This window comes from Gopherus flavomarginatus, chromosome 1, assembly GCF_025201925.1.
Source record: "Gopherus flavomarginatus isolate rGopFla2 chromosome 1, rGopFla2.mat.asm, whole genome shotgun sequence".
Lineage (NCBI taxonomy): Eukaryota > Metazoa > Chordata > Testudines > Testudinidae > Gopherus > Gopherus flavomarginatus.
In genome coordinates, this window is record NC_066617.1 from 287,758,820 (window position 1) to 287,773,996 (window position 15,177).

A 15,177-nucleotide genomic window follows, 5' to 3' on the forward strand; every position below is an offset into this window, starting at 1 on the left:
TAAAAAGATTTCACATATGAAAACATAGCTTCCAGGCCTTGATAGAAAGATGAGAATATTTAACAATTGCTTAATATGCTTCTCTTGGTTTGCAGGAAAACTACAAGCGGAACCATGTTTTAAACTAGCCCAGATAGCACCATACTAATTTGCATGCTACACGTCAAACTGCCAAAATTCCAACTACCTTCCTTCACAGTCCAGCCTCTTGGGCTGTGTCTTTTTCCCTAAAATATCCCACAATTTCTACCACCTTTTTCCACTGTCTCCCGCTAGTGACCTCAGTAGGCTCAGCTTAAGAGTAAACCAGAAGTATTTGCCTGCTGAAAAAAAATGTTTGGGGAAACATTTGTCAAAACTAGTCTTTACTCACAAATGTGTTAACTATTCAAAGTCACTCGCAATCAATTGATTCAAGGTAAAACTCTAGCGTAGCTGAGCCTAGTCAGGTCATCTAACCCTGCTCAAAGCAGATCAGGACAACACAGCAGTTAAAATGCTTGTCTACACCCTCACTCACTTTCCCAACTACCAGCAGCAGCATTTGAAAATTTAAGGGAAAAAAGGCTAAGGCAGAATTTCCCAAGTTGTAGTATGAAAGTTTGATGTTCCATCCATTCACTTCACAGCAATTTCCCACTTTTGAGGAATATGCTGTTAGACTCTATAAGAAAAGAAAACTGAGTCATTAAATTTATTATTTAAGAGAAAGAAGGAAAGTATATAACAATTCTTGTAACTCTAATAATCTTATTAATATAAATATAATCAAATAATTCTAGTGCTTCTGTTTTATTAGAACAGTTCCTATGCACATAATTGTGGTGAATCCACCTACACACACACACACCCTTCTCTTTAGGACAATTTTAGGATCTGGAGGAAAAAAAAGTTGTATAGATATATATTTGATATTCAACTAGAAAATGTTCTTTTTGGTACATGTCCCTAGATATACTGGGCCAGATCCTCGAGTGGTGTAAAGTGGTTTAGGATCACGCCTGTTATCTCACCAAAGAAGACAGACACTGTTGGACAGCTCTGAGTGACAATGGCCTGATCCTCTGGAAGGGTACTGAGCACCACTAAAACTATCAGGTCAAGTTGCAGGTAGCCATTCTGTTTCAGGACTTTACTAACTGATTTCAGTGGGAGTCACGGGTCCTCCATGCCCCTTGGAACTAGGTACAAAGTACAAAGCCAAAATATTACCTTTTGACTCCTCCTCCCCACTGGACTCCCAAAATTTCTTCCTCCCAACCTGTAATGAAAATCATACAAAAGAGATGAAAGGTATTTGAATCAGGGACATAAAGATCCCATGTGAAATCTAATAAGCTATTAGGCTGAGATTTTTCAAAACTGTCTAATAGATGTAGGCCAGTGTTTCTCAAACTGAGGTCACCACTTGCATAGGGAAAGCCGCTAGCGGGCCAGGCCGATTTGTTTACCTGCCCCTCTCTCACTGGCCGCGGTTCGCTGCTCCAGGCCAATGGGAGCTGCTGGAAGCGGCGGCCAGTACGTCCCTCGGCCCGTGCCGCTTCCAGCAGCTCCCATTGGCCTGCAGTGGTGAACCGCATCCAGTGGAGCAGCGATCAGCCAGACCTGCGGACGGGGCAGGTAAACAAACCGGCCCGGCCTGCCAGGGGCTTTCCCTACACAAGCGGCGACCCCAGTTTGAGAAACACTGATGTAGGCAGATATCACCCACTCATTTCAATGAAAAATGTGGGTATAAATACTCTAGACTGCTCTGAAAATCTCAACTTAATATTTTATCAGTGGGCAGAGGACTTCAGACTAGCCACTCATATAAGCCAATTTTACTATAAATAGTTCCCTAATGTACATTAACTTTTTTCAAAGGCTCAAACATGAAAGACAAAATCAATTAAAGGTTTAGGATTCTAGGGAATTACTAGGTAGTAATAGCTATGTGTAGAGAGTACATGATGTCCATAATCCATACCTTCATAGTGCCACAGGAGGCACCAAACAACCTGAACTGCCATTCCCTTGTGATGAACAACCACCGACAAAGATATATTTTTGAAAAAGGGAAATACATTGCATTTTTCTACTCTGCAGCCTGAACAACGGAAATCAAATAAAAGCATGTAAGGTACATTTTCAATATTTAGATGCAGCAGAAATCCTACCAGAACCTGATTTTGCAGTCCTTACATGGGCAAATCTCTAACTGAGCTGACTGGAATTGCTAGTGTAACTAAACCATGGTCACATATATACATTTACTGCGGTCCTCAGCTGGGAATGAACTCAAGACCAAGGGCACTGAAAATACAGGCTTCTGCTTGAGTTAAAGTCAAACTCTTGCTGAAAGTAGCAGACTGTGCAGTCATCAGTGCAAGCCACTAGGGGAAACATAATTGCATATACTAACACAAGGGTCAGCAACCTCTGGCAAGCAGCTCGCCAAGGTAAGCACCCTGGCAGGACGGGTCAGTTTGTTTACCCGCTGCGTTGGCAGATTCGGCCGATCGCGGCTCCCACTGGCCATGGTTCGCCATCTCAGGCCACTGGGGGAGGTGGGAAGCCACAGCCAGCACATCCCTCACCCACGCCGCTTCCCGCCGCCCCCACTGGCCTGGGACGGCAAACCGCAGCCAGTGGGAGCAACGATCGGCCGAACCTGCCGACGCGGCAGGTAAACAAACTGGTCCAGCCCATCAGGGTGCTTACCCTGGTGAGCCACGTACCAGAGGTTGCCGACCCCTGTACTAACATTAGGCCACTTCATTTCACAAAGGCTGCAGGATTATTTCTTTTGCTGACTATCTGGAAAGTGCCAGCATGCCTGTGGTTAAAATTTACCAGTAAACTTTTATTGCCTTAATACCAGCAGTTTTGGAACATTTGCATATTTTTTCTTAATGGGACACCTTCCACTTTAAAAATAGTTTGAACTCATTTTATAAAATTAATTCAAACATAGTTTCGGTACTACATCTTCCTGGATCACACTGACAAATGTTGGAATTTTACAGTCACATTTTCCTATTTGTCAATTGTTTTTCTCACCTCAGTCACTCTGTGAAAGTCACAATAGGGGAAACTGAGCATGGCTTTGATCCTCCAAGGCATACTGTGCAGATGAACACGCCTGTATAGTGAACCACTCAGGACATGCAGGATTGGGGCCTCACTAGCTAACACCTACTGAACTCACTTATTGGCACTAAGTAGTATCTTTGGCCTCAGTTTTTAAAGCTATTTAGTGATTTTTAAAAGCACCTAGGCACCTACCTCCCATTGAGTTCAATAGAATTACTCATGTGGGTAAGTGCTCATCAACATAAAGGTTGGATAATCTAGTTTGCAGTTCCTGAGCCTGTAAAGATTTACACATAAGCCCAGTCACATGAATACAGCTAAACACGTACATAAATATTTGCAGGACTGATTCCTTAGGGCTTGTCTATACTAGCAATTGACAGCGCTGCAATTTTCTCGCTCAAGGGGTGTGAAAAAACACCCTGAGTGCAGCAAGTTTTAGCATTGAAAAGTGCCAATATAAACAGTGCACCAGCACTGGGAGCTGTGGTCCTAGCGCTGGTAGCTACGGCCCTCAACCACACAAGCCGCGTTAAAGCGCTGCCGTGGCGGCAGTGCTTTACCGTTGCCAGTGTAGACTAGCCCTAAATTTGTAAATTCATCATGATTAAGGCCATGTCTACATTAGAAAATTATTTCAGCATAGCTACATCACTCAGGGGTGTAAAAAATCCACATCCTTAAACAGCATAGTTATATCAATATAAGTTGCTGTTGAGACAGCACTAGCTCGAGGGAAGGATTTTCCAGTCAACCTCGCTACCGTCTTTCGGGAGGGAGTATTACCTACGCTGATAGGAGAAACCCTCCTTGTAGGTGCATAGTAGTGTCTACAGCAGGGGTCCCCAACGCGGTGCCTGTGGGCACCATGGCACCCGGCAGGGCATCTAAGTTCGCCTGCGTACCGGCCGGTGGACAAGCATCTGCCGAAATGCCGCTGACAAGCTGCGTCATCCAGAGGCGTCGCCGCCAAAATGCCGCTCATTTTCGGTAGTATTTCGGAAGCGACGCCTCTGGATGACGTCACTTGTCAGCGGCATTTCGGCGGCAACGCCTCTGGATGCCGCTACTTGTCGGCGGCATTTCGGCAGCGACGCCTATTGATATTGCCATTTGTCAGCTGAATTTCAGCGGATGCTCGTCTGCCACCATGGTCCTCCGTGGCTCGTTGTCTGGCAGCAGCCAGATGAAAAAGTTTGCAGACCACTGGTCAACAGTGAAGCACTACAGCTGCACAGCTGTAGCATTTTAAGTGTAAACAAACTAAACATGCAGTCTTTTTAGCTTTTCAGTAAGGCCTTGATCCTGAAAATACACATATGCTTAGCTTTGGGAATAGGAATAACCCAACTGATTTCCTATATTTCATTGGGACTATTCACATGTCAAATACATGCACATTTGCAGGACTGGAGTCTAACATGTCTACCATACTGATGGCTGCTATAAAAATTATATTGTGAACACTCTTACACTACACAGCTTGTTGATTTTAAAAAATGACCTAAAAAACCTTATCCATCTCTATATTTTTAAACTGCTCTAATTTGGGTAGAAGAAGATTGTTTTTGGCAAGAACTGATTTTTTTTTTTTTGTACCTTGCCAAAAGAACTACAATTCACAGAATATCAGGGTTGGAAGAGACCTCAAAAAGTCATCAAGTCCAACCCCCTGCTTGAAGCAAGTCCAGTCACCAGACAGCTTTTTACCCCAGATCCCTCAATGGCCCCCTTGGGGATTGAACTCATAACCCTACCTTTAGCAGGCCAATGCTCAAACCACTGAGGTATCCCTCCCCCCAGTTAACATGGTCTTTTTTGTTTTTCTCCTAATGGTTGATCTGAAGTAGATGTGGACCTGAACTAAACAGCCAAATCTGAATTCCTTAACCTTCACAGCCAGAACAGACTCCTTAAGATCAATTAGACCCCTTCCCAAGTGGGGAAATGCAGCCCCAACACTAAACTGATCCAAGCGTACACTCAGAGGGTCAGGCCCAGCTATAACTTGTAGGCATTTCAGGCAGGAGAACTGTCCAGCCTCACTTTCAGTGTAAATCACGGAAATACAGTACAGACTTTTCCAGGCCAGACGCCCTTCAAACACATGATCCGAAACGCCTATGGTAAAGCGCCTTGCTAAAAAGCCCCGGCGAGCGTCGGGCAGGTGGGCTAGGTCCCGGGGACTCTCCTGTGGCAGCCCCTGGACAATTCAGCCACCGTGCAGCACAAAGAAGAAAAGGTGCAGGGGGGGAACTTGTTGCAGCAGAGGCAGGGCGGGCTACATGGGGCTTCGCAGGCAGCCACTGAGCGCCGCCGTGTGCGTGGAAAGGCGGGGCTCTTACCTGCGCAGCCTGGGACTGACTGGCAAGGTGCCTGCAGTGCGGCTTGTCCACTAGCGGCGGCTCCCGGTTAGCGTTACGCAACGACGGGCAGGGGCAGGCGTTCCCCTGTCCCCCTCCCTGCGCTTCCCTGGCCCGCCTCTCGGAACACTGCGCGCCGTGCCCGCCAAGACTGGGCAAGCGGGCAGCCCTCCCGGCTGGGTGAACACCGCCGAGCGCTTCTTGTAGTGGGGAAAGTCCGGGCTGTTCCTACCCCGGCAGCTCCTCTGGCCGCCCGACTCTGTGCTCCCTCTAGTGGGGACCCGGCATGCAGCCGCCTCTCAGTCCTCAGGAGGGCTCAATGGAGCCCAGCTTTGCAAAGCTGCACCTCCTTGGCTTTTTGTTCCCGGGCAGGGCGGTAATTCACAGATCCGGCCGCTTTACTTGCGTCACTGAAAGTACATGAAAGTGGAGAAAATGCTGAATGCAACTCATTCCCTCTAGCCCACGAGCTCAACGCCGGCACCCTGCGCAGATATCTCGGAAACAGCAGCTGTCTAATTAAACAGGCAGTGCAATGGTCCTGGATAGTCTAGTGAGCTTTCAAAAGAAGATGTTACATTAACCACAGACATGCCTTACTAATAAATTAGCTGTGGTTAATTTTATTGTGTGTGTATAGAGAGAATAGGTGAAGGTGTAATACACCATCCACTTTATTTCCATGAGGTAGATGATCATGTAATTCACAAAGCTGGCGTATGTAAAAGAGGATGTGCAGGCAGATAGAAGTCGTACAAGACTTGTTGCTCTGTGAATGCTCATGTAAATAATACAATTTACTGCGGACTTTTATTTCTTATAGATAAAACCGTGCAAAATAGGTTCTGCATACACGTGCGAATATAGGGGTGTTTGTGTGTGTGCGCCTATATATGTTTTGGCATAAAATACACAACAAGGAACGTGGCAATTTTTAAACCAATTATTTCACCTAGTGCCTGCCGATACAGAGAAGAGGGGATTGTGTCATTACTATAACATACACTGTCCATAAACCAAACCTTTGGGTTGTTTTCAGACACCGTCCCATATGTTAACTGAACTTAAATAAAAACACTATCCGCATCCAGTGCCAGGCAGTGATGCTCTCGAAGTTGTATAGCGCTATAGCGCCTCCGACCCATTGTATATCCTCTACATTAAACAAATGAAGTTCTGACTGTCACATGAATGGCAGTGTATCCACAGTCCTAGCAACGAGGCCGGAACTTTCTTTCTCCCTTTCTTTTTGTTGTTGGTTTTTAGTACATATTACACCGCAGTGCATCATGCTGATCCCCTGGACACACACACGCACAAAACAGAGTGCTACTCATTCCATTGTGTAGAGGATAAGTATGTCCCGAGCAGATAGCTGGTGTCTGAGGTACACCGCGTTCCCCTTATTATCGCAGCCACTAATTTGGAGGAGGAGGTGGTGTGGCTAGTACTAGAACATGGTGTATGATCGTGTTTACGCAGCAGCCCGTACCCAAAATAATACCCCCTCCTTCGGCCGAGAAGTGGTAGGCGATTGGATTAACTACAATGCAAAGGAAGGGGAGGGGGCGTTTTTAACTTCTCTTTAGCTCTACTGCGAAAAAATACCACCGGAAAGTTTTTATTTTCTTCTGAAACTCAACCTCAAGGGGTTCAGTTCAATCCAGCGTAACCAGCCAGCTCGCCTGAGGGTCCCACGTAGCCTTTTGTTTTGTCTGCCCGAGTGTCTCGCACGTACTAAGTGTTGTGTTACTTTGTACGAAGGAGCCTCTTAGAAAAATCAGCGGCCCCGGGAGGGAGTTGCTGCTGCGCTAGGCAGCACTGGGGTGGCGAGGCCGGGCCGAAGCAGCAGCGGGAATAGCAGCTGTACCAGTAACATAGCAGCAGCGGCGGCGGCGGCTCTGCCTGCAGTTGCAGTACAAATCGTCCGCCTCCCCCTCTGGCTTGCTCGGTGCCGTTGCCCTTTTGAATGCCTCCTGCGGCTCAGAGTGCTGGCAGGGCGCTGGGAGTGTGAGTGAATGTAGCCCCGCAGAGCCAATGAGCTGGGACCGGATGCGATATATCCTCTGGGACAACAACTGCTCTGTTCCTCCTCAGATCCACATGACGCCATTTACTGCTGCTTTTGCAGAGAGATCACCCTACCTCCTCCGGAAAGGAAAAGAGAGAGAGGGAGCGCGAGCAGAAAAACGCCAAGCCCCTGCAGCTCAGATCTCAAATCTTCCTCCTCCTCCAAACACACAACAACAGGCACCACCACAAATCTGCTGCGCTTCCAAAACACCCCCTGATTGCAAACCACAGCGCTGCCTGCAACACTCACACGCTCGCAGAGGGAACGAGAAAGCTAGAGAGAGAGGGGGGAGCTTGCAGCTTCTCAGCAGAACGGCTACATTGCATAGGCTGTTTTTGTGGAGGAGCTCAGTGGAAGAAAAGCTTTGGGATTGTATTTTAGATCCACTTTATTGTGTTTGCGTTGGCTTCTCCCTCCCCTCCCGCCCCTTGATCATTTGCAACAACAAAAAAAGTGACTTAGTATTGGCGATTGAGAAGTGGGGGAAAAGGAAACAGTGTATGAGTGATTTATTTTTAGGAGCAAAGAAATACCCATCCGACCTGGAGACCTTTCCTAGAGGTTTATATTTATAATCGATCTGGGGACAGTGAGGTCACTTTGCTCTGGATTTTTTGAGATGATGGTGATGATGATTTGCAAGTTGGACTAAAGCTGAGTTTGGATTTTTTTTTGTTTTGTTTTTTTGCTGCTGCTTTAGGCTGGATTTACTTGCAAACCGCAGGAAGAAGAAAACACGAGAGAGAAGGGGGGGTTGGTGCAGTGCCGCGATCACGGTGAGAGCATTTTCCTTCTTTGCAAAACAAGCTTTTTGTAATAGCTCAGTTTGTTCCGAGGAGCTCGTGGAAATGTAGGTGTAAGGTCGATCCCTTTGCAATCCGTGAACCTATCCCCCCACCCCAGGAGTTGGAAGTAGAATTTCAGCGAGCTTTTTTCTTTCTTGGGGAAGTTCGGCGGGGAGAGGGGGGAGCATCGGATGGTTTCTGGGGGCTGTTTCGCGTTTGTTGCCCCTCAGAATGACTTTGCAGGGAGGGAGCCCCCCAAGCTCCGCGCCATTGGGCGGCGGGGGTGAGCTTAGAGGGCGGAAAGCTGTACTCAGGTTTGAGCATTTGCAGGGAGCAATGTCTACGAAATATTGCAAAGACTTGAAGAACTCGGTGACTTCTTTGCATACTGTATTCTCCTACAGTCGCAGGAACATGCCCCTGAAAGGTAGAGACGGGGAAGTCCTGGGTATATCCTGTCTCAAAGCATTACATGGGTTTGGGGTAGGATTTGGAGGGTTATTTATTTGTATCGCCTTTGGGCTGCTTGGTCCCTGTACTTGGTGCGTTTAGCCATATGTGTTTAAATGGAAGACTGACACTATTCTTTTAAGTGCATTGAGAGACTTGTGCAATTCGGAAGTGAGCTCACTCCTGCTATAAATATATTTTCCATGCGATAAAGTTAAATAGATTGTCTATACAGTAGGGAGTACATTTGTCCCCGGGTTTCGTTGTATGGTGTGTAGGACTGAAGCAGTTTGGGGGGAGGAGGACACGGAAAGGTTTAATATGTGTGGTGGTGGTTTACTTTACAACAGCCTCTGAAAGTTGCTGGTGTTTGCAGGAAGCTATTTGTGTGTCAATTTGCCCCACCCCGATGGTGAAGTCCCTTTTGCCCTAATCCATAGTCTGATCACACACTCAGCCCTTAATGGGGGTTTCAAAGCACTTTCAAAGAAAAGGTGGTTGGTGTGTGCGCGATGGAGATGGGGTGGGGGTGTGCTGCAAAGGCTCCCGAGACAAAACAGAAATTCATGGGCAGAGAACTTTTTCCCCCTTAGGCTTCCCTTCTCCCAGCCAACACGACACGGGTTTTTCCACAGCACACAAGGAGCACTTCGCGTTTTAAACTTCCCCATGCGTGCACAGGATAAAACCCAGCCCCTTTCTCCCCTTTTCCCAATCCCAGTTAGCAGGAGTTAGCAAATCATGGCATTTCTGCTCAGCAAGTGAGTGGACTTCGGTTTTTGGAAGTGGTGAATCGCGTTATCTCAAAAAAAAAAAAAAAAAGGAGCAAATGTTTCTCTTGCTATGCTCTTATTCGGTAGGTGGAAAAAAGGGGGTGGGTGGAAAGGAGGAAAGCATTGAGATCAACCGAGATTAGAAAGAGAGAGAGAGAGAGAGAGGGGATAGTCCTGTTTCCATGAAAGAACTGCAGGCAAACGTACGTGCAAAAATAAAGAGTGCTGTAGGTCTGCATCTTGCCCTGTTAACGGATCTTTCTAACGCTCTCGGTGTAATGAAATGCAAGGGCTGTTCGTTGTTCTACAAATTCTGTGGGTTCCACTTTGTAATTCCTAATCTGGGAATGTGGCTGAAATTTACACAAAATAGGTGAAATAGTAGCAGCACTGGGGAGGTTTCCCACCACTGACTTCGTCGAATTGGTGCTTAATGGTAGCCCTTGAAGGGGAAACCTGCACTTTAGTACACTACCTTGGAGGCGTTCTCTCAAATGAGAAGTAATGCGGGAAGCTTTATATAACTCTTCTCAGACTCCTCCAGCATCTCCTCGGGGTAGGAGGTGGATACACAATAGTTAAAAGGAAGCATGGGCTTGACTTTCCTGATAAGGCAACTTTAGAAGCCGCCTCCCTCCTTCACCCTAGAGGATGTCTCCTGTTTATCTCCAGGTTGTCTGCATTTGTGAGGCTGCTTGTTTCATTTGCAATATCAGCTAGTCCTGACAGAATGAAGGAATTGCTGCGCCCCACCTGCTGAGAACGTTGTTCTGGGCAAAGATGAAGCCTATAAAAGGAAAGGAAGAAAAGAGCAGTGTTTTCTTGTGCAGCTTTTACCTTGTTGTTTGAAGGGGTTCAGTTTCGAAGACCCTTGTCTTTCGAAGAACCTGCCAGTCAGGGTCAGTCGTACTTTTAGACCGGGTTGACAGTACTGCAGAGGCAAAAACATCTCTCCTTTGCTTTTTAAATTTAAATCTAGAATTCGAAGAAAAGGGGTATGTGATGTTGCAAATTCCTCTCAAGGTAGGGAGTACCTTGATTTAACCTTGGTATCTTTAAATAGCTTCCAATAAAGGCATGTCTGTTCTGGGCATTAGATTTAAACTTTTCTCTTGGCAAGGGTTTTAATTTGAAGTAAATATAAACAAGAGTTTAAGATGTGTTTGCAAGATATCTTTCACATGCTGTGAATCATGATTTCTAACATGCATGCTGGGTGAAAGCCAAGATTTAACAGTAATGAACACACCTAATATTTGTATTAAATTTCTTCTTTTTAAAAAAGAGCCAGCTAATAAAATAAAATAAAACAGAGACCTTATTTTGGCTTGAATAGTAACCAGCGGGTAAAAGGTTAAATGTTTTCCTTTGGTTTTAGAATAAATAATAAAGACGCATATGGAGATGTTCACTGTTTAAGCGTCTGTTTGGATATATTTTACAATACTGTCGTGTAGTATTATTTATTGTTGGTAAGTGATGTGTGCAGAGTAACACTATGGTGCCCTTTCTGGGTATAATTGAAGACATTGTGTGGTCCTTGCAAGAAGCAAGGATTCACATTTGTTTTTAAGTCAAAACAAATTGCTTTGGACTTTTATGTAGCTAATTTAATTTTGTCTATTTTAGAATCCATTAAAGAATGATAAATAGAGTGGTAAATTCTGATCTGCAGATTTGTTAACCATTGTACTAAGGATCAGTATATTATAAGCTTATGATGCTAGTCATACACTGATTTTTCCTTAACTGTATGTATGTTTTATTGGGTTTCCACTGAACTTCTTAATCCCACTTCCATTCTTAATTACTTGGAGATGTATCCTCAAATAGTCTTATTGGATTGTAGTGTTTAGATTGTATTCTGCATATTTCTGTTCCACAAATTGTGTATTTTCTAGTCATGCCCAATATTAAAATTATAATCCTATAGATACTTTGAAATGTAAAAAACAATTCTGCAGTGGTATTTAATAGGAAATAAATAAAATAACAACTAACGTGAAGTACACAAGTATGACGAACTTGACAATCTTGGACAGAGACCTTTTTTACTTCTGCAGTTGACATTTGACTCACTGGCATCTAATCTCAAACATTTTATTGCTGTTTGGTGTTTTTTTGGGGACATTGGTATTAAACTACAATTTGCTATTTACATCATGTTAAGTTTAATGTGTAAAGAGACTAGCCTACCAAAATATTATCCAGTTTTAAATAAAGTTGAAGAATTTAATGTCTGTCGTCAGCAGGTCACATTACACTTGCTAAAATATTTGTAGCTGTTCTTCGTGTAACATGTATTTTTAATAGTGTTATATGAAAGGAAGAGTCACTCTAAGTGGCTATGTTAAAATCCATGGTCTAGCCACAGGATGACTGGGAGGTCTCAGTATCAGGTTTTAAATACCTAGATTTCCTGGAATCATAAGTTAAAGTCTTGCTAGGGTCAGCAAAAACCTCTCTCCCTGCATTATAGATTAAACTGAGTTCTGTGCCGTTTACTGGATGTGGATCTTTGAGTTCTTAAAAACCTAAAACTTCTGTGTTCTGCATTGATGGAGAAAAATATCTTTTAGTGCGTTTAGTAAAAATAAGTGTCTTTAACAAAATCAGACAGGTACAGAGTACTTACCAAGTCTGGCTCCTGCCCTCCACCTTTAATGTGGCTCCATTTTAATGGCAGTGTACTTATTTAATTAGTAAAATGCTCTGGGATCATTCAGGAGGAAAGACAATTTGGAAATGTACAATATGACACAATAGTGAATCTTCTCTTTGTTGCTGCAGGAGTTCAGATGTGTTCTAAGCCTGCTGGAGTGACCACTCTTCAGGATACTGATGGAGACAAGAGCTCAGAATGGCAGTGGGTCCCAGTCTTTGCTACAGGTTCGGCATGACGGTGGGAGGCAGCAGGGAGACTCTGACCTGAGGGATGTTCTGACTCAGCAGGTTCATGTGTTGTCACTGGACCAGATCAGGGCCATCCGAAATACAAATGAGTACACAGAGGGACCTACAGTGGCTCCGCGACCAGGAGTTAAACCTGCCCCTCGTCCAGCTAGCCAGCACAAAAACGAAAGACCACATGGCTTGCCTGAACATCGTCATCTTACCAGGGTCCAACATGCACAGGTACATACTTCCTCCCGGGCACCCCTGTCCCGTTCCATCAGTACGGTCAGCACAGGTTCACGGAGCAGTACAAGGACAAGTACAAGCAGTAATTCATCTGAACACAGACTTTTAGGATCATCCTCAGGGCCAATGGCTGATGGGATAATCAGGGTGCAGCCCAAGTCTGAGTTCAAAACAAGCGATCTGAAGCCCCTGAGCAAAGAAGACTTGGGCATGCATGCCTATAGGTGTGAGGACTGTGGAAAATGTAAGTGTAAGGAGTGCACTTCTCCAAGGACCCTGCCATCCTGTTGGATCTGTGACAAGCAGTGTCTTTGCTCAGCCCAGAATGTGGTTGATTATGGGACTTGTGTTTGCTGTGTGAAATGCCTCTTCTATCACTGCTCTAATGATGATGAGGACAACTGTGCTGACAACCCATGCTCTTGCAGTCAGTCACATTGCTGCACTAGATGGTCTGCCATGGGTGTTGTATCCCTCTTTTTGCCTTGCTTGTGGTGTTACTTACCAGCCCAGGGTTGCCTTAAATTGTGCCAGGGGTGTTATGACCGGGTAAACAGGCCCGGATGCCGCTGTAAACACTCAAACACAGTTTGTTGCAAAGTTCCCAGTATTCCCCCCAGGACCTTTGAAAAGCCAACATAGCATCACTAGTTGGGAATGCTAAAGTTATAAGGATTCTTCTAACACACATATGCAACCAACTAAACAGCTATAACCTTGGCACTGTTAGTAGAAGGGTTGGGGGTATACTTTGCTGTTTGCAGTGAACTGCTTTTCTGTATGTGTGCCATCTTAACTGATCTGCTTGTTAGAACCCAGCTAATGGAGCTCAAATATGGGATGCAGTACTTTGTGACCCATGTATTGCATAAGCTAAAGCAACACAGACACTCCTAGGTGACTCTATTGTTTGTGAATAGTACTTGCAAAATTTGTAAATTAGCAAATGACTCCTTTTTAATTTTTTTCTGCCAGAGATAATGTGCTATATTTTTGTATATACGATAATATTTTCAACTGTGAAAAACAAGTCGTGTCATAGAACATGGCACAGTCACAAAATATTATACTAATATGTTGTACATTCGGAAGAATGTGAATCAATCAGTATGTTTTTAGATTGTATTTTTTGCCTGACGGAAACCCTCTATTACAAGACTCTGATTTCCCTTTGGACTTCATGTATATTGTACAGTTTCAGTAAAATTCAGCCTTTATTTTCTAATTTTTTTCAACATATTGTTTAGTGTAAAGAATATTTATTTGAAGTTTTATTATTTTATAAAAAAGAAATATTTATTTTAAGAGGCATCTTACAAATGTCACCCCTTCTTATGAGGACGTCATAGTTGCTGCAAATAAGGGGTGACAGATGCATATGTTCACTATAAAATAGAAAATATATTAACGTTTGAAATTAAACTGGGCTGCTTGTCATTTTTCCCCCCCTCCCCATATCTTTATTGCTCTGAATTGGAGAAAGTTCAAAGAAACATGATCACAATGTGGCTAAAATAATAAATTGATTTTAAGAACTTTAGGTTAATGAAAATGAAAACTTCAAATGTTATTTCTATAGCTGAAAATAATGCATTTTTCTTAGCCTTACAGAAATGGTATAAATGCTATTTGCATAACATAAGACGAAAATGAACATAGGGAAATGCATGAACTCATTTCAGATTAGGAATAATCAATACTGAAAATTGGCCTATCCTGTTAAGTGATGAGCTTTTTGTGCTTTAAATAGGAAATAAGTAATACTAGTTCACAAAAAGGTTTGGCTTCCACAGGCTCAATACTCGTGGGAATAATGGACAGTTAATATGGTTAGTTCAAGGAGTTTGTATGATTATTTGTTAAAAGGAGAAGAATATGCTACAGGGAGTGACAGATCTGAAAGCAGTCCAGCCTTATGTAAAACATTTGCCTCACTTTTAAGAAGAGAGTTGCTTAGTTGATGTGTCACTTGTGGCAGTTACCTTCCACTGAGGTCAACATTCTTTCACTGCTAGGTTTGCCGCCGGAAGTTTAGAAAATGATTTACCTTTCTTTATTAACAAACTACCATTTCCTGTTCTGAGCATGTCTCTCTAAGTCTAGGGTCTTAGTGCAGATGTTATACATCTAATTTTTAGGTTGGCATTTAAGAAATATCACAGTCTCCTCTGAATCCTCTCCAACAAAAACAAGGTTAAAATTAATAAATTAAGAACTTATTTCCAAAAGTTTAAACTTGGGGCTACAGGAAATTGCAAATTTTTACCCATTACTTTTAACTCTGATATTCTGACACTTGATGTTTTATATGGGTTTGCTGTGCTGAAAAATCCTTCTCTGCGGAAGTGTGTGCACACTGGTTATCAATTGTCGAGTGAAATTAGAAGGTGCAAGCCCTAACTAGTTTGCTAATCAGAAAAGTTGATGTACAAGCCCTGTTTTTCCCAGATGGGGGAAAAAGCAAGTTAGATTTCTTTATTTCTCCGCGTCAAACAACTGGCTGATGGGTGTAAAAA

General features: G+C 43.8%; 1 protein-coding gene and 1 long non-coding RNA gene across 4 annotated transcripts in view; one reads left to right on the forward strand and one right to left on the reverse strand.

Annotated features, from left to right (window-relative positions):
- Window positions 1-5,503, reverse strand: part of LOC127050881 (uncharacterized) — a 297,623-nt gene extending 292,120 nt beyond the window's left edge. Inside the window, exon 1 of the long non-coding RNA XR_007774345.1 lies at window positions 5,421-5,503. This is a non-coding gene — a long non-coding RNA (uncharacterized LOC127050881). The remainder of the gene's footprint in view (window positions 1-5,420) is intronic.
- A 1,877-nt stretch (window positions 5,504-7,380) lies between these two features.
- SPRY2 (sprouty RTK signaling antagonist 2) lies at window positions 7,381-14,083 on the forward strand. 3 transcript variants are annotated; one of them, XM_050951037.1, is made up of 3 exons: window positions 7,381-8,073; window positions 8,213-8,288; window positions 12,311-14,083. In XM_050951037.1, exon 3 carries the CDS (start codon window positions 12,362-12,364, stop codon window positions 13,301-13,303), a length of 942 nt encoding a protein of 313 aa, XP_050806994.1. In that variant the 5' UTR covers window positions 7,381-8,073; window positions 8,213-8,288; window positions 12,311-12,361; the 3' UTR covers window positions 13,304-14,083. The 3 variants fall into 3 exon arrangements, with proteins under 3 accessions (XP_050806994.1, XP_050806987.1, XP_050807004.1); XM_050951030.1 differs by having other exon boundaries at window positions 7,381-8,288; XM_050951047.1 differs by lacking the exons at window positions 7,381-8,073; window positions 8,213-8,288 and adding an exon at window positions 10,103-10,543.
- The last annotated feature ends 1,094 nt before the right edge of the window (window positions 14,084-15,177 follow it).